A 19,121-nucleotide genomic window follows, 5' to 3' on the forward strand; every position below is an offset into this window, starting at 1 on the left:
TTTGCTTCTGATTATAAAAGTGTTTTAAAATAGTTTATAAAACCACTGACCTTAATGAAGTATTTTTCTTGGTGACTCAAGCAGGGAAAGATTTTCCACTTGCTAGCTCAGTTTGGACACACACACACTCTCACAGTTCACTAGTGAGGTGGGGACTGGCTGTGGTGGCATTTTATTCCCGCTGAGAACTGAGTTCTGACAGTGAGAATGGGGCATGAGTGTTTCTGTGGATCTGAGAACTGACCACATTGGAAAAATCCAAAGACAGGGAAGACCAGAAGACCAGGAGCACGTTTTCTCCCTCAGCCTCACCTATGCCCCAGGGCCGAACTGTCGTACCATTTTATAGACAGGGAACTGGAGATTCTGTGACTGATAGAAGAATGACAATCAAACTTTCTTCTTAAAAGGAAAGAAGTGAGAGCTGTTTAGAGTAATGTCACTCAGTCTTAGTTTCAGGAAAATGGGGTCCGAGGCTGACGGGCAATGGCTCACCCCCCAGGCCCCTGGGAGGTGCATTGGGGAGTGGAGACCCAATACAACCAAAAGGAAAACTCCAGTAACACCGCGTGTCTCCAAAGCATCTCAGGACTTGGAATTCTTTGTCCCAGGCTCTGGGGTCAAGGTCTCTCCAGCTGCAGGGAACAGGGCTGCCTCTGAGCCGTCACCCACACCAAGGGAGAAGCCAGAGCTTGGGACATGGGTCTGACTTTCCTTCCTGATACGTGTATGCTGCACCTGGGGGTCGCTCAGCATCATGGCCCCACCCCTCCAGCCCTCACATCTTCATACGAGCTCCTGAGTGCAAACATCTTTGTAAACACAGCTTAGCACGAGGTATTGCACACTGGACGGCCTGCACAGGTGTGTGCACTGCACACCGATCACAAAACTATGGCTGGTGGCATCAAAGTCAAGCCCATTTTACATGTGCCATTTACCCTATCCACGCCGAACACTGCCCATCCACTTATTAAGAACGTCTAGTGGTTTCTCTTCCCTCCTTAGAAAAGTATTACCTTCAACCTTTCCCCCGATGGCACTTATACTCAAAAGATGAAAGATACTTTATGGTTTTGAAATGTATCAAGGACACATCCAGTAAATCCCTGAGCTTCATATACAGAGAGAGGGTTCCCAAAAAATGTAAACACATTTTAAAAAAGGAAAAAACTATTAAAATTGTAATACTCAATATATACCGATAATAAAAAATGAATACAAGTCACGTGTGATGTCTGCAATGATAAGAGGTGCTCAAAGTGGTTCCCATCAGCGTCCAGACACTTCTGATTACGGCAAACTACTGCTTGAGCAACGCTGACCACAGTGTCCACTTGTATACATTTTTTTGGCACCCCTGGTATATGTGCGGCCTTATATAGTGTTATATATATATATATATATGTAATATATAATATAGCTCATATTATAATATATACACATACAATATATGCTATATTATATAGTGATGCTCTATAGTAGCTTATATTATAATACATATCCTGCACGACCAAGTAGGGTTATAGGGCCTACAGCTTTACACGGTCATTTCAGTTTCTGGTAGAAAAGACATCTGGCAATTACATGACTTTATTATCCCAGTATGACTTGGTTAGCAAGTCTTTTTCATTCAAGCATTTTTTTTTTTTTAAGTATCTCCTGCCTGAATGCTGCATTTGGTGAAACATACCACCAGCCGGAAATGCTTTCTGCAAAGCTCCTTTATTGCCTCCAGGTTCAAATAATTGATAAAAACCTTTCCTTTAAGCCGTATGATGAGGATAGCTGAGGTCATCCTCACAGAGGGAGAACCATCCATCAAAGGAGAGTGACTTTCTCCAGCACGCCGTCCCTAATTGATCCCGTCCTGGGCCCTGTGTCTGAGAAGCAGCCTGCGTGGCTCCTATCTGAGTGTGGGCCCGTTCTGTCTTATAGCTAAACCAACCCGCTCCCTTATCCTACAGTGGTCTGTAATTGAATTGCTCGGGGTGGGGGTAGGGGACACCGACCTTATCTCCTTCTTCCACTTCGCATATTTTTTCTAGCGTTGAAGGGTTATAGGTGGCAAACTTCTTTCCACTCTTGGATTCGTGCCATTCATTGTTGATGAATATCTAACCAGGAAAGGAAGTTGTAACGCGTTATTAGGCTTCCATCAAAATCATACGACTGCGACATGCTGTGGTCCTTCGGTAACGTCTCGTTCTTCACCACCGCCCACCTACCCGCCCGCCATTTCACAGATGGGACCTGGAGAGGAGACGGAGTCCCGCGCCCAAAAGGGAGGACGCACAGAATTACAATCCAAGTCTCTTGACTTTCAGTACACCTTTAGAGAATTATGTTTTGACTAACGTTATTCAGAATGTTTTTTAAATCTTCTCTCTCTCTCTCTCTTTTTTTTTTTTAAAGAAACCCACAAAAACGTGGATTCACAGAGGAATAACTGAGTGAGGTAGTTAATTAAAGGTGTAAGTTAAATACTACACCCTCATCGAGTTTGGGGGAAGATTAAATAGGTTTATATACATAAAGCATCCAGGAATCTGCCTGCCTTTGCCATGAATGCACATTAGCCACCCTCCCCCATTTTCTTTAGAATGTCTATTTTTATATTGGGCTTGATAAAAGCCAGTGTTGGAATACGAAGATAAATATTGGGGTTAGGAAGTGTTCTGGCCGTACAACCGTTTACATCCAGAACCAAAGAATTAACCCACAAAAATCACGTAGCTCAGAGCCTCTGTTATCTAGAACACAGCCAAGCATAAGACGGTTAAAAATAAAATGACATCATGAGCTAACTAAAAAGGATTCAATTTACAAAGTTCATGTACAGAAATGAGCGTGTGTACTATTTACTCGTAGTTTACTCCAGGTTCTAACAGCCTTAAAAAGTACCACATTAAAAGAGAGGACTTTTGGAAAAGAACGAGGCACAGAAGTGACATAATACGCAAAACACCTGACAGCATGGAGGACCCACTGCCCAGCGAGAGGACATGTAATCTGCTGCAGCAGCTTGGGACAGCCTGGTCATTAGAGCTCATCACGGCCTCAGAAATGCCCCAGTCGCTGTTATGGATGAGGCTCTTTAGAAGCATTTCCGTCAAATAAAATGTGGTCAATAATTTCAACATACAGAACTAACTCCTCAGATTCCATTGCTATATCTTTGGTTCCCTTTGAGTCATTTAAAAGGAAGAATTGTGTCACTACAAGGCAAATTTAAATTATTGGGAATTGTATCCAATTGGATTTTATTCAGTGAGCGTGTCCTCACTCCCCAGTGAAGACAGATGAGAGGGGAGGTATCTCATCCAACGTGTGGCTTGGTTACACCCTCTCTCCTGGGTTCTCCTGTGAAGATCCCAACACTCCCTGGGAAGGAAAGCCGCTGGTGGAGACCGTTTGCTAACTCTCCCTGGAAAGCAGGGAAGTCTGAGTCTGGACGGGACGAAGACAGAAGACCAGATCTGGCCAGGGAGGCGGGCAGAAGCTCCCCTCACCCCATTGAGTGGACTCCAGAGCTGAGACCGTCCCTCGACCGTAGGACGTGCTCATCTGACTTCTGGAAGCTCAGCACCTTCAACGTGAGGCCAGGCCCCCAGGGAAGCCCGCGGAAAAGGCCAGGCTACAATTACAGGCTTATTCTTCCAGCTGAAACCAAACCCAAGAGTTCACTTTTGCCATCCAGCAAGCAATCACTCGGTAACAGTGAGAAATTAATAAGTGGGAAAGAGTTAGGTTAGTGCGGGGAGAAAAGAGCAGCCAGGAAGAGAGGCCCATTTGTCGGAAGATGAAATTTCGTGGGTTAGATAATAGAGACTGTCAGTGAAAACTGCTGATTCTAGGTCCTTCCTGGTATCAATTCCAAGGGGGATGGAAAATGAGAAGGTGGTAGAAGAGAATATAAATAAGGGGATGGAAACAGATTGCAACGATCAGATGTCTGTTACACTTCGTCTCCAAGCGCGTTCCTCCCCCCAAAAATTACTTGGTCGTTCATGACATTGATCCGTAGTCCTTTCTAACCCGCAACTTAAAAAAATGCAGACCGCTCAACGCTAACCATATTTTCCCATCACAATGTTTCTCATTTAGAAAATATATTTATATATTTTTTTATACAACACTAGTAAGTAATCTTGTAAGTGGTTTCTCTCCACTAAAAGCAAACAAAAACACAAATAAGGAAGGGGTCAATGAGTGTGGTCTACCAGTTAGGCTGGCTGTATTGTGTTGAACCCCAAATCAGAATAACGAGTCTCGAAAAGAAATCGTTCCCCTTGATTTGTGAATGGGTATGAAACCAACTTTAGAGAGGAATAAAATTAAATGGCATTGAGCGGTGGACGGCATTCAGATTTGACTGAAGGAATGGCATGGCATGTTATCTGGACTGAGCTGGAAAACCACAGTTGTTCTGAGCAGAAGGGTGCCCTGGGCGGAAGGCAAGATGGCGGTTACACGAGTGAGTTCTGCGGGCGCCCTTTACAGGCACTTCCATTGCACCTCAGCTCAACTCAAAAGGAGTATGTGTTCAGAAAAGAAGGCTTGAGGGCATTTTATTCTTTGTAAAAGCGATCATAAAAAATGGTGTTTTTTAATGGACCGGAAAATGTTAACAAGAATCTCTGCTACTAGGAGAAATTTTATGAGGAAATGAAGGAGCCCTCTAAAGTGAAAGGGGTTGTGAGCGTCTGAGATCTGTGTGTGGGGGGGTTCCCCCCTCCGCCCTCACACCACAGCCGCACAGCAAGCCCGATGTTAAAAATGTGAGAACAAATGAAGACGCGCTGGCAAGGTGATCGTTCTGGAAACAACTTACCCTGGGAAATGGCACCCTCAAGGCTAGGACTCAACCCACCACCTCTGGTGTGTTCTCTATTAGCAGGAAGCACCACAAAGCAGGTTTGAAAAGTAACAGACCATTACCGGTTTGCACACTCCCCCCTCCCGCCTGCCTGCCTCGCTTGGGTCTCAATTCTGTCCTCTGTGTCTCCCCGTTCTTTCATCTGCCCTGTCGGTTGCTTGTCCATCCAGAAGCTCCCTAAGCATAGCTGTCCTGCTGCTCACCCTCAGCTATACCCCACGGGCTACCCGGGTCCCCCAACTGCTGGGAGTGGGGCGAGGAGGTAGGGGGTTCTTTGCAGAGGTGGGCCCAGCGCAAGGACAGAGCAGGCAGAGGCCTCACCTTCCACAGGGAAGGAGGGTACAGTGGCCCGGTGTCAGGCTGGGGCCGCCATCATGGCCTGGGAGCCCCTACGGCTCCTGGCTCTCCAGTTCCTTCCATCTCATCGTCAGCCCTCGGCCTTAATCACATACCCAGTTCTGAGCCACTGAGAAGAGGGGGCACCTAGCAAGATGAAAGACACCCATCTTTCTGTGAATCTGCTAAGATCCTGGGGCCCTAAGGAGTTTCAGAGAAAGAGGTAAACTCGTCCTGTGTGGCTGTGTCACTCTGCTACGACTCCGAAAGGTAAAGAGGAAAAGGAGACTCATATATGTCATTTCTGGTTTCTATATTGTTTTTGAAAAACCCTATACAACAAAAATGAAAGAAAACACGATCACCAACAGTGTTAGGGTCTAAAAATAATTAGGTACTAGTCTCACTGGTCCCATAATTTGTGTTGGAATTTTCGCTCTGAAGCTGATACTGCTAAGGAAACTACATTAAAAATAATCTGCAGCATTTATGGGGACGTGTCTCTGCTGATTACAGAGCCCTCTGAAAACAGTTAATTTAAATGTCATGTGATCAGAAGCCCAGCCGGCATTAAGTGCCAAGAGACCAAAATCTGAAGGCCACACATAGTGGTCGGCAACTTTCTCCGCCTGATTAAAACTATTTGAGAGACGTAATTGCTACTTTTGAAAGTAAAATTGACGGGGGGAATTTTCTAAGTGCTGTGTCAGCTGGAGTTAGGGGCTATGGATTAGATGCGAAAATAAAAGGGCACAAAAGTTGGGGAACGTGAAGCCAACCGTGATCGCTGTCTGCGCCCCTGGCGGGCCCCCGCCCCATTCCACCGCCTCCAAACAGCCTCGGGGCCGCTACGCTCCCAGCCTGCTCAGCCCCGCTTGAGGCCTCGCCATCTCCCATCTCCGTTTCTGCCCGAAGCAGGTGGTCTCACCGCTTTGCTGACGCCCCAGCCTCCCGGTCCGCAGCCCCAAAAGACAGAGAGCCTCGCGACTTGGTAGTGCGAAGGGGCCCTGCCACCCGTGCGCCGCTTCCAGGCCTATATCGGAGCCCGTCTGGGAACGCGCTCTTACTCTGTCACCACCAGGGCCTCGCGGCTCCAGGGCAGTTCTACCGGCGATCACCTTCCCACTTCCCTTCGCTGTATTGGTCAGCCCGGGACAAGCTAAGCACAGGAGCGGCCCGACATTTGTCCCTTTGCGCCCTCCCAATGGCATGTTTCCGGATGAGCCTGAGCTCTCAGACCGTCACTTGGCGTTCCCGGCATCCTGTGACCCTCTGGAAGACAGACCGGTTCGGGTCCGGACACCCGAGTCCGCTGTGCCCGAGGCACCTCGGCCGTGCACTTCTGCCCGCCTGTAAAGAGGGCCCTGCAGGGGCACGTCGGGGCCGCGCCAGGAGGCAGCTGGCACCGTGCGGGCGCTGCGCAGCCTCCCTCGCCCGGCTTTGAGGCTGAAAGCGCTTGAGCCCCGCCGCCCAAGAGCCCGCCTCGGGGTTCGGATCGCTGAGGCCCCCTCGGGGAGCGCGGTAGATGTGCGCCGCGAGCAGGCTCCCGCTCCGGAAGCCCTGCACCGAACGCGGCTTCGGGAGGACCCGGCCCAGGCAGAGAGGCTCAGGTCCCGAGTGCCCGGCGAGCTCAGCCGACAGTACGCTGCACCCTCGGAGCGAAGCAGCGGTGTGCGGTCCTGCTGGTCCCTAGTCCCCGCCATCCCGGGTCGGGCAGCCCAGCGCGGAGCCAGGCTGCCGTCGGGTGGGACGGGCGCACCTCACCTTGGTGAACTTGACCTCCAGGTTGCGGATGGGGCGAGGCAGGGCAGGCGGCTTCTTGTCTGGCTGTCCGTTCTCCACGGCCCCGTTGCTGGTGGCCATGGCTCCTCCGCGCTCCCTGGCCTGAGGCGCCCGAGTCTTCGGCGCCGGCTCCGTGCTAGGCGGTGCAGCCTGCTCGCGGGGTGACAGCTCCAAGCCGCTTTATGGAGCGCCCCACGCCTCCCGCCCGAGGGGGCGTCTAATTGGCTGCCGGACGGGAAGAAGGGAGGGCCAGCGGGAGGGGAGGGTGCTGGCCCGCCTCACCCCACCCCGTCCGCCGCCCCTGCGGGAGCCCTGCCACCGTGCCGTACTCTCCCCCACCCGGGAGGCTGCCCTTGGAGGAGCTCCCCCAAGCGCCGCCGGTCCCCGGAAGTTCCAAGACGCGGGCACCCGGCCGGGACAGGTCGCGGGGGCGTGGGTACCGCAGCGCCCTGCTGTCTCCCAGAAGTCGGGAGACTTCGCGGGCGGCACCTGCCGCCCCCTGCCCGCCGCCGCCGCCGCTCCGCGCACACGCCCAACTTCGCCTTGCTCTGGGAATGCGCACCCGCCGGCCCGGGCCCTTGCACCGCGTCTGGGATCCGGGCGTCCGGTGGGGTGGCCCCGCGTTTTTGCCCACGTGCCACGGCCTAGAGGCAGCCTGCTGTGTCCCTGCTCGCAGGACAGACGCCCGCCGCGACCCACTCGGCCCGAGCTGGGCCAACGGGCAGGCGCGCCCTGGACAGGGCTGGCCGGGAAGGAAAAGTGTGTGGCTCTTCCTGCGCCGCGCTCTGGAGCCCGGGTGCCTGGGCCTCTGACCTTCACAGGCGCACAACGCCTTCCAGCCTGAAGCCCTGGGATGCAATTATTTTGATTTTTAAAATACATGAATTATACCGCAATTTAAAAAAATGAACAAAAGAGAAAGCACATGGGCTATTTGCAGGTTTATGTTTTAAGAGTGGAAGCTTTTGTCCAATAGGTTGCCCAGGGAAACCGAGGCAGGTCCCCCTCTATCGTTTTGCCCTTTGGGAAACGCTCCACCCACCCCAGGGACTTGCCCCAGTCCCATCCGAGACACGGAAGCGGCTCCTCATGCACTCATCCCTCAGGCTTCTGGAACAAGGATGTAGGACTAGAACTAGGGGGCAAAAGCAGTGGTTTAATCCCCAGAGAGGTTCAGGCCCTCAGTCCATTTCCTTCTGTGAGGAATCTCTAGTGATAGGCAATGGGGGTACTCCTTACTGTCTGAGGGTCCTTCTGTTTGTTTGGGGGGGGGGTGGTCAGTGTCCATCTCTGTCCCCTCTCTCCTTCCTTCTGGATACTGGAGAAACTTTTAAGCTTTTGCAAACCCCTCATCAAACCACTTACTCTTTGGGGGTGAAAAGGGCCTGTACTGTTATGGGTTAGAATGCACAGGTGAGGCAGGGAGAGGGGATACTGGGTCCCCTGAATGGGTGTGTTGATGGACATTGCTGAGTCTGTCCTTGATACCAGATCACCCACTGTTATGACTCCTGGAGCAATGCTGCCTCTTTTCTCAGCTGTTCCTGCCGATCCCTCGGTCCCCAGTCAGGACACCCCACTCAGAGTCTGGCTGCAGACCTCCCTACACCTGGGCCAGGGATCCACGGTTGGTGGGTACAAAAGCATCAGAAGGCTGCAACTAGAGAAGCTTTCTAAATTGAACCCCCATTCCAGGAGTTTCTCTGGGATCCGGGTTGGTTGAACTTACGTTACTCCTACCAGAGCTTAAAAAATCCAAAAATGCGTGGAGGAAACTTAATGAAGTAAGTGCTGGACGATGCGTGGAGGCCTTCAGGCTGGAGCTTGGCTCTCTGCTCCCTCCAACAGAGAAAATGGAGACTGTTTGCTCCAAAGTGGTGGGAAGCCGCCACTTACTCACCACGAAGCCAGGAGTGTAGGTTGGTCACCTCACCCCCGAAGACACCCTTATGACCCACAGCATCTGACCTTGGGAACCAATTGCAATGACTCTGACAGCCTCACCTGCAGTGCCGCCTGTGGACAAACCACACGTGTGATCCGGGGAACCTGGGGTCAGAGCTGGCACTCCGCTGCAACAGGCAGCTCCCAGAGGGCAGGGCAGGAGGATGGGCATGGCTGAGACTTGTCCAGACCAGCAGGCTATCTCTGCTCCCCTGTCTTGCCACTCAGTGGGAAACATGAAGGCAAGAGGCTCTTCTCCCCATTTTCCAGGTAGGTAAGCAGAGGCATGTGGATACTTGCCCAGAGGTCACCCGCAATGGAGGAACCCAGGCCAGACTGTGTGGGGGAAGGTGGTGCAGGGCGTGGAGGCGGGGTGTCTCTTACCTTCCTCTGCACTCTTCTTTCACCAAGGTGAGCACCTGTGTCCTGCTCCATGTCACCGAGCAGCAAAGAGCACAACGAAGGTACAGGTACAACATGGTAGCAGCGTCCCTTTAGGCTGTGCCTTTCCTAGGAATCAAACCCCAAGGTCCTGGCCTCAGAGGTGATGACCATGGGTGCTAGGGGAGAAGGAAGAACCACTTCCTGTTACAGTTGGCCACTGGGTGACTGGATGGCAGGGGGATTTACCTGAACATCCAAGATGCTGGAGGCCCAGCTGCTTCTGACCACATCCCTGACCTGGATGCCAGCTGTGCGCTCTTGGGTTCATCACTCTGAGGCTTTAGTTTCTTTTTCTGAAAAATAATCTGAGGCTTTAGTGTTTTTTTTTTTTTTTTTTTCTGAAAAATAATCTCCTTCCCACTTTACAGTGTTTGGGGAAAGCTCAAGCAAGAAAAGCGTGCGAAGGAGTGCTTTATAAACTGTAAAGTGCTTTATACATGCTAGTTCCTCATTTTCCTCTTTTTCCTGGAGACTGATTTCTCCCAGCAGACTTTTCTTCTGGGAAGTTGCAAGTTCCCCTGGGTTATCGCTGGCTCATGGAGGCTTCCCTGGTCAACAGTCACTGTGCTAATTTCATTGTAAAAATACTATTTTTAGTTGGCTTTCAGCTCTGTGGTGCTTGGCTTCTTGGCGTGTCAAATTATCCGAGTCCAAGGCATTCCGTGTGGAGGGCAACCTATTTCCATTTTTAAACGCGTAAACCTGGTGGGGAATGTTGTGTTCAGTCACACATGTAATTCACGATGGTGACAATAATGGATACCCCTTTTGTTTTCCTTTATTTCAGGCCTGGTACCTAAGCCTCACTGCGGGTGCCCAGAGGCCTTCTGAGGGCCCCCCCGCAGTCCCAGAGCTGAGGGCCAGCTGCAGAGCTGTGTCCCACAGGCTACCCATCTCACCCAGCCCCCGGGAGTCAAGGCCAGGCTGTGGGAGCTGGGTGTGTGAAGCCTTTTGCGGAAAGCCAGGCTCCTTGGGTGGTTCTCTGAAGTAGGGAAGCAGCGTGGCTCTTCAGGGCAGGTGACCTACCCTCAGTTTTCTTGGCTATAAAATGGGCAGACAGGTGGCCCTGAGGTAAGGGAAAACTGACTACTGCGAACACCGCCCTGCTAGTGTCAATGAAATTGGTTCCATGCTTCGTGTGAATTATTTAGTGTTGCCCAAACGTGACTTGAGTAGGGAACTAATTGCCTTCCATCCTCGCTAGAAACTAAGATCCATCAAGCCTGCTCTGTGCTCCTACCTCGGTCTGTCCTCAGAGAACATGCAAACCGATTCTTTTCCGGCATATTTTCATCAGTGATGACACCAGAGGCAGGAGAACCCAGGTCTGAGGAAGACAGCCAATGGACACCTGACCAAGTCAAAGGAAATGAGGCCAGAGTGCGTCTCTCAGCTGCTTTCTCTTAGGCCCTCAGGGGAGACCTTTCACACACAATTAGTGGTCTTAGTTAAATCAGATTTAGACCCGGCAGAAGCAGAGAACTAAGCCCATAAAAGTAAAGAGGAGACATCCAAATATTTGTGGGTCAGGGCTTGATTAGGCCTCATGAACACACAGCCAGATGGTTCATGGCTACCAGAAAGTTCCCCCTGGTCCACCTGCCCCAGGAACTGCTGATGATTAAGAGTTGTGACAAGGCCAGGAGGGAGCATGGCAGATTAGACAGCTGGTCCACCGCCCAATTCTTCTTTCTTGCCAGTGGAACTGTGAGGTCAGCAATGTGCTTTGTTTAAACATAGTTTCCAGCCTCTCTTGCAGACAGGAGTGCTTAATGAGATATAAGCCAAGTCTTTGGTTTGGCTTCCAAAGAAGCTCTTCACATGGGGCTGAGTCAGCTGAGAGGGGCTTCTTCCTTCCCGCTGCCTGGAACATAGACGTGAGGGCTGGGGCTCCAGCAGCCAACTTGTGACCATGAAGCTTTTCTGAGAACATAAGTTATATGATAATGACATTAGAGGAGGCACATAGGAAGAGCCCAGGCCCCTGATGAGCCTGGGACCAAGCTTTGTGTCCTGGATTTCCTTTCTTGTGTTTCTTTCATGTGAGCAAAGGGTAAATCTCTCTCTTACTTAAGCCTGTTATTTGGTCCTTCTGTTACATGTAGCTGAACCTAACCCAAAGTGATACAGCTGGTTATTTAACCTGTGCTCCACCACAGGAAAAAAAAAAGTTATAAACTCAAGTGGCATAATTATATCATTTTTGTACAGAAAAAGCAGTGCATTAAAAAATCTTATCACCATCTCTACTTTTTTATGTTAATCAAATGCTTTGAACATTCTGTGTTCAGGTTTAGAGCAAATTAAAAACCAAAGACAAAACTACCCTGAGATGGAATAAATGAAGCCACAGTTTTAACTGCCTACATTGGATGGTGAGGTCCTACCCAGGGAAGAAATTCCTTTCAGAACAAAGTCCTTTATGGAGCTGGGCCGGCAGCCCCTCATCTTATGGTTCCCATGGGTATTAGCTGTTGGGGCTGCACCCTCCAGCCTACTGAGGAAGGTACCAACGCTCGGAAAGCTGACATAACTGCATAGACTTGGAAGCTGCATGCGAGGGGCAGCACTTCACCCAGGCAGCAAAAAGTGAGACGTCTGGTGTTAAAGTATATAAAATGTCACTACATTTAATCTTTGCATCTCACTGGTAAACATGCCACACTTCTCCATTCCACCATTGGACTTTCTCAGCGACACAAGAGTCCTTTGCAAACTTCCCAACCCTCTTCAAAATTCAGGGATTCTGAGCTTTGGACCAAATTTGAATGATTTGGGGGTTTAAGTTCAATGCACTTGGGACAAAATGCACTTCCTGGTTAGAAGGAAAGGCATTTAAGGGGCTTACAAAAAGGGTTCTGGAAGATTCTTGGACACAGAGTGGCTCTCACTAAACAATTGTGCTGAGTGAAGCCTAAGTGAATCGGAAACATACATATTAAATTTCCCTTGAAATCCACAAGGGCATAAAAATGTCGGGAAAGGGGGCTTAGCAACATACAGTTTGCCAAACCCCAAATGTTTGAAAACGAATTTGAGTGCGTTAGTTTGATGAATCACCCTGGGGCTTCCCTAGCCCAGCCCCAGAGTGACAAGCCTTCCCTCCCACCTTTCAGCCAGGACTCGGGGCAGCACAGTGTCAATTACCAAAGACTCTTTCTTTGGATGTTTTCCATCATTTGAAGCCCAGGGTGGATAGAAGGTGGGGAGTGGAGAGGTTGTTAAAATCTGTATTCTTGTGAGATAGCTAGGGGGTCCTTTTGTAGTTGTGTCTTGTGGTGTTAAAGCAACCCAGGCAGCATTCTTGAGGGTCACTGTAATCAGAAATTCTCTATGAAACACATTGGGTCTTGTCCTGAGTTCAGGCATAAGAGGTGGGAAGCCTATTTGTGTATATTTCACCGAGATTTTTTTGATCTAGCATTTTGGTGATCCTCAAACATCCACCCTACCCCCAAGGGAGTAGATTAATTAGTGACCTATAGCATTTTCAAATTTATAATGCTTTTCATTTTGAGCATGTATGCAAGCAATTGAGTTTGATTATATTACATATTATTCATATATATTATATTATATTATATTATATTATATTATATTATATTATATTATATTATATTATATTATTATATTACATTATATATTATGTTGTCATCAAACATACTTTATCAATGAAAAGAAAATGGATTGGATACAATGTATTTTTCACCAGTAACAGTAAAGAAGCATAAATATTAGGAACAAGACACAGAATTATAGACTCTACACGGCTTAATATGCATTTTATTTGAAGTGTCCCGTGGACACTTCAGTTGTTATGAATTTCACTCCACCTTTTCTCCCAAGGAGTACCACCAGCCTTTGCACCTGCTTGCTATGTCGGATTCCATTGCACTTCTCCATTTGGCCACTAGGTGTCACAGGACCAAGTTGAATAGAAAATTGCCGCTGAAGTTCGTTCTGTGAGAAAAAGGAATTCCCCAATTTAGAAATAAAGTGTGTTGCACAAGCTTCTTTACCTTAGAATCCCCCAAACTTCAGTTGTACCATAGACACAATGCTAGAACTAGTGATCAGTGCCCAGACTAGCCCACAAAAACCCCCTGGCTTCTTAATGGGTCTAACATGGGTTCCTACCTTTGAGAGACCTATGTGGGGTGACTGCTCAGGAAACATGTGGGTCTGGACCCTGAGCTTCAACAGCTTTCACCTCCTCTTCTGGAAATGGGCATAATGATTCCTACCTAGCAAGGGGGTGGGGGAATAAACGAGAGACAGGTGTGCTGTGCCGAGCACACGTACAGTAAAACAGGAAGACATCACGGCTGCCCAAGTCATTATTGAACTGACAACGCCAGAGCCTGCCTGCCTGCCCTCAGCTCTCCGCATCACCCCTGCCTGGGGAGCCCCCGTTTGCATCCCTTCCTGCCTCCCTTACAGGTGAGACAGTCAAGGAAATTTGCCAAGACGGCAGGAAATAGATTTTCGTAATGTCAATGGATAAATATGTATAAGCCTAGGTGTTCGGCCTCGCAGGCAGGATTCCTGCTAAGGCATTTACTGCCTCATGAATTAAATTCCCTGAGTCTGTTTCCTCGTCTGTCAGAAGCTGATGGTGGGATCTCCCTTGTGGGTTGAGAAATCGAAATGAGATCACTGATGTGACAGGGCCAGTTCCTGCCTGGTGTATGGTGGGTGCTCCATGTATGTCACCTGAAACTCTCCTGCTGGGGACACAGACCCGTCACTTCCTTCAGTCCTGGCCAAGAAAAACCCCAGCCAGATACGCAGCTTCTCAGCCCTTGTAGAATCTTCTTCCTGGTTTTCTCTCTGATTCATGCCACAGCAGGCTTTCAGCAGCTCTAGACTCCAGGGGACGGAGACCTTCTTTCTTGGACTCAGGGTCCGTTCCCCTGACACACATCCCCTTCACATGTATGTATGCTTCATCCCAACATTGCAGACACTTCCTGGGTTCCTTCCAGAAATCTTTCTAATTTGGGGCTTCCAAAAGCCCAACTTTGCCCTAACTTGTTTTTCTCTCTGTCTCTTCTTTCATTAGCTATGTGTTAGGGCTGGTTCTTCCCAACCTTTGTAGTCTAGACTAGCTATGGGGTTTCTTTCCCAGGCTGACTCTCAGGCTTTAGTAGGGCACGTGCACCACTGTGCAAAGAAGGCTCATCATCAGTGCTGTGATGGATTAGCCATGTCTGCTGTGTGCACGGCATGTAGGGCAGCCCTCGAAACCAGACTTCTCACGCTGTACCCTTCACCTGGGATCTTGTTAATGTACAGATTTGATTCACAGGTCTAAGGTGGGGCTCAGGATTCTGCACTTCTAAAAGCTACTAACATGTCTACAAGTGTCTTCCCTAGTTTGGCAGCATCTGTATCTCCTGGGAGCTTTTTAGAAATGCAAGGTATTTGCCCGGCCTATGACCTATGGGGAAAGAATCTTTCTGTTAACTAGGAGTTTGAGATGTACGTCAAGGCACGAGCCCTCTGCCAGACTCTGCTCTCTGGTTGGCTAATACCTAGCCTCTCATGAAAGGTACTCACAACACCCCCAACCTGAAGCCCACCTTGTCAGGATGGCTGAAATGAGTCCTTCCTCGTCTTCATACTTTTCTGTTTATTTTCGGTGGAGATGACTTCACGTTTCACTACGAGCCCGAGGACGTCCAACCTGACTCAGCCAAGAGCCACCTGCCCACTCTCCTCAGAGACTCCTTAAAGCTACCCACAAGAGAATTTTAATCAAGATAGTTTTACTAGATCAAAGCCCAGAATCTCCAGGGCACTGTGAGGAGGTTATATTATCATTACATGCTATAAAATTTACTCATATACTGGCCTTGGATTGCAGGGCTTGAGGAAAGCAGGTTGAACTGGATGTAATATAGACACAGGGAAGAAAGGAGGGACCTGTGGGGCACTTTTCGGATTAGGCCCTGTGCTCATGGAGGGGCTGGGTTGGATTGGATCTCACCAAGAAGCCCACTTGGGGACATGAGACCCCCTCCCTGGGAGGCAGCAGGGCATGACAAGATGTTTGCCAAGAACAGCTGAAGTCATGATGTCGAGAGGCACGTGTGAACAGTGGACGATCGAAGCAGCAATGGGAAGCCAGAGCAGGGAGAAGGCAGGAAGCCTCTGGCCTGAGGGGCCAAGTAGGGTCAGGGCAGGGCAGTCACGTGGGGTCAGCGCAGCCGCTCTGACTCAGGCTGCGTTGTTGGGCCATGGGCTAGCGGGTAGTCGCGGGCCCCGGCCTTGCCGTACACTCGCCTGGGCTCCGGGATAAGAGCATCAGCTTTAGGCATTTTCCATGTTCCAGCTCATGGGGCAGCTACATGATACCAGACGTGATTTTTATATGTAAAACTATAATCATGCATCGGTGTGTGTAGTCATGAATTTGACATTGGTCTTCTCTAGTACGCTGAGCTCCGTGGGAGCAGAAACACTTCGTTTTTCCACCATGGCCCAGGCAAGTAGGCTACATAGTGGATGTGCCAATTAAAAAAAAAATCGCTAAATGCTGAGTCAATGCATTGCTTCTGGCATCGCTCCAAGCAGCCTGTCCTCGTCTCTATCGTGCTGACCAGACCTTTTCTAGTTGTTGATCTGTTGGCTGGACTCCTCCTTCTAGAACCTAAGTGCCTACCTGCAGAGACCCCTGCACCAACCACTGGATGGCGTCACCAACCCAGGACAGCTGGGTAACAGATGTCCCCAGGGGCCCAAAAGTATTCAAAATGCAAATGACCATTTGTAGAGTTGGCACATTCCCCGACTGTGAACCGGATGGTTCATTGGTGGTCTGCAGTGAATGCTGCTTTTTCTATTACAGAACAAATTAAAACGAGGGCTTGGGTTGGAGTAATAAAAAAAAACAAGTTCTACTTGTTTTCCCACCCATTCCTGAGATATTTATTCATGAAATAACATCATCAAAGGTTAGCCCATGCTGTCAAACTCATAGAGATTATAGAGCTCTCCAAAACCTATGTATGTATGTACCAAGAATGTATATATGTATGTATGTACCTATTATGTATGTATGTATGTATGTATGTATTTTTTACAGGCAAATAAACTTCCTGGAGAGGAAGGGACAGAGGGAAGAGACAGTACTCCGAGGTATAGGGGAGATTTTTTTTTAAAAGAGAGAAATATTCAAGACCACAAAGTTGGGCCTTTAGGTTGTCACCTCCCTATGAGAAAAGAATGACCACGACGCACTGGCTAACTGCAGCAAAGGAGCCAGAAGTCCAAGCCACATCTGGGCAGGGCCCTGCAGGTCGCCCTGAGGCTGGCGGCCGGAGCCCACCATATCACCTGTCGTCCTTCGGACCTGCCATGTCTACTGGTGCCCGGGCACCTCCACGTAAGGCATTTGTCGTGTGTGCTTTAAAGCAGAACAACTCCTCAGAAGTCCCCACGTGGCTGCAAACTCTGAAAGTGCCGAAAAGGCCTGCTGGGGCTTTCACTAGTTAGTGTCTTGCCTGTATGTGTGGACACAAAATAAAAGTCACCAACTTATGGCAAAGCTCCCTTCTAAAGGAGAGGGAGAGAGAGAAGCCTCGGTCCCCAGTCTGGCTCCCTCCGTCCTGAACTGCCGTGCAGGAAGCTGTGTTTCTGGGTGCGTGGCACACCCATGCTGGGCATCCTGGATTCAGGGTGTTGGTTCTCAAGGGGGAGAACATTTTTTGGTTATTGCTTTTCTTAAAACATAGCATGCAACTATGAGCTATCTCGGACCGTGTTTTTGGCTCTTTCCTGTACAGAGGGTCTGATCGACAAACTTCACTTTTTCTCCTCCAGTTGTGCTGGATGTGTTGTGTATTAGGTGCATTCAATACACAACAGCTTGAGTGTAGGTGGTCTGGCATTCTGTTGTCTGTAACAGCTCTTACCTACCTGCAGCCCTCTTTCATCTTGCAAATGATCTAGCAACTTCCTCTGTGCTAACCTTTGTGATGGAAGGAACTTATTTTTGGTAACTTTCCCAACCCACAAAACCAAACCCATTTTAAGGTGGAAAAGCACAGGATAACAATGGCATCACTGTTTTTTTGTTGGTGACATGAAAATGTTTCAACTCGACCCGAACGCCAGCCTTGTGCCGAATAACAACTGAAATCCCAAACTGTCTGTTTATGGTCTCTCGGTTCACATCATTAAGTCAGAACCCTGATTACATGTTTTCCTGCTGCCCTACCCTGAGGGTTGAGCTCTGAGGCAGACGGCCTGGTCTGCTCTTCCCTGGGCACTACGCATCCAGAAACTTTAGGGCAAAGTCGATGTGGGGTGGACCAAGGAAAACTCTCCAGCTCTGTGGGGACCTTACTTCAGGGGCTCCTTCTGGCCCTAGAGTCATGCTTCCATCACCCCCCACCCCCACCCCGAGCAGCTCACCCATTGAGTCCCTCAGTTCCTGGGGCACCTGTAGAGATTCAACTGGGAAATTCCTGGCTGGGGAAAGACAGGCTGTGGTAGGAGAGGTGCATGTGGGATATTCCTTAGTCTGTACAACTGGCACACAGGCAGAACTCTTAAATGAGTGGGACAGAGGACAGAGGAGCCAATTGTGGGTGAGAGGACGTCGCTGAGCCTCCGTGTGTCAGCGCTTTTCTCAAGTCACCCTTCGTCTTGGCACCATTTTTCCAAGGGCCCCTGCACCACTGTAAATGACAGACCTGAAGCATATGGGTGAGAGAACTGTCTTCGATCCCACGCGTGCAGCCCTTGACAATGTGTGCTTTGGGCAGAGTTCTGACCTGGAACACACCTTCAGGGAGTGAGGCAGGCCGAGTGACAAAAGACGGACTGTGGAGATGGATTGCGCTGGGTTCCATTCCCCGTCTCAGGGCCGTGGGGCCTTGGGAAAGCCCGTATCCTCTCTCACCCAGATCCCCTCCCCTATAAAATACAGACCATCACAGCTACTCCTGGGGGTATGTGGCAGCTGGCCTCCAAAGATGACCCCCCTAGTGTTCACATCTTTGTGCAGTCCCCCCGCATGCCCTCACTACGGTCTTACTGTAGAACATGCTGAGTGGTGCCGGGCTACTTCTGGGCTGGACCCTGAAGAAGCTCTGGCAACTTCTACCTCTGTACTTTTGGCGGGGCTAAGCCATTATGTAAGAAGTCCAGATATCACCCTTCCCAGAGACCATGTGGAAAGGCCCTAAGACCCCAGCCTGGCCTCCCAGTCACACATGCCAAGGCTACAGGCAGGTAAGTGAAGCCATCTTGAATGACCAGCCCTAGCACCACCTTGGATGACCAGCCCCAGCACCATCTTGGGTGACCAGCCCCAGCGCCATCTTGGATGACCAGCCCCAGCGCCATCTTGGATGACAAACCCCAGTGTCATCTTGGATGAATGACCAGCCCCAGCACCATCTTGGATGACGAGCCCCAGCGCCATCTTGGATGACGAGCCCCAGCGCCATCTTGGATGACCAGCCCCAGCGCCATCTTGGATGACCAGCCCCAGCGCCATCTTGGATGACCAGCCCCAGCGCCATCTTGGATGACCAGCCCCAGCGCCATCTTGGATGACCAGTCCCAGTGCCATCTTGGATGACCAACCCCAGTGTCATCTTAAATGACCAGCTCTAGCAGCCCTCTTGGACATCCCGCCCCAGCACCACCCCCTCCCCACCACCACCTGACTGTGGCTGCATGAGAAATACCAAACAAGACCAGAAGAAAGATCTATGGGGCTCCA

At 49.9% G+C, this 19,121-nt stretch overlaps 1 protein-coding gene and 1 long non-coding RNA gene across 2 annotated transcripts in view; both read right to left on the reverse strand.

Moving 5' to 3' along the window:
• ALDH1A3 (aldehyde dehydrogenase 1 family member A3) overlaps nt 1-7,196 on the reverse strand; it is a 36,610-nt gene extending 29,414 nt beyond the window's left edge. The window contains exons 1-2 of the mRNA XM_019726631.3: nt 6,980-7,196; nt 2,013-2,117 (exon numbers count right to left, since the gene is read on the reverse strand). Coding sequence (XP_019582190.2) covers nt 2,013-2,117; nt 6,980-7,078 — 204 coding nt within the window. The 5' untranslated portion in view covers nt 7,079-7,196. The remainder of the gene's footprint in view (nt 1-2,012; nt 2,118-6,979) is intronic.
• A 5,962-nt stretch (nt 7,197-13,158) lies between these two features.
• LOC148756085 (uncharacterized) overlaps nt 13,159-19,121 on the reverse strand; it is a 77,379-nt gene continuing 71,416 nt past the window's right edge. The window contains exon 3 of the long non-coding RNA XR_016018334.1: nt 13,159-13,345. This is a non-coding gene — a long non-coding RNA (uncharacterized LOC148756085). The remainder of the gene's footprint in view (nt 13,346-19,121) is intronic.

Source organism: Rhinolophus sinicus, chromosome 13 (genome assembly GCF_057876585.1).
Source record: "Rhinolophus sinicus isolate RSI-liver-muscle chromosome 13, RSI-T2T, whole genome shotgun sequence".
NCBI classification, from domain to species: Eukaryota; Metazoa; Chordata; class Mammalia; order Chiroptera; family Rhinolophidae; genus Rhinolophus; species Rhinolophus sinicus.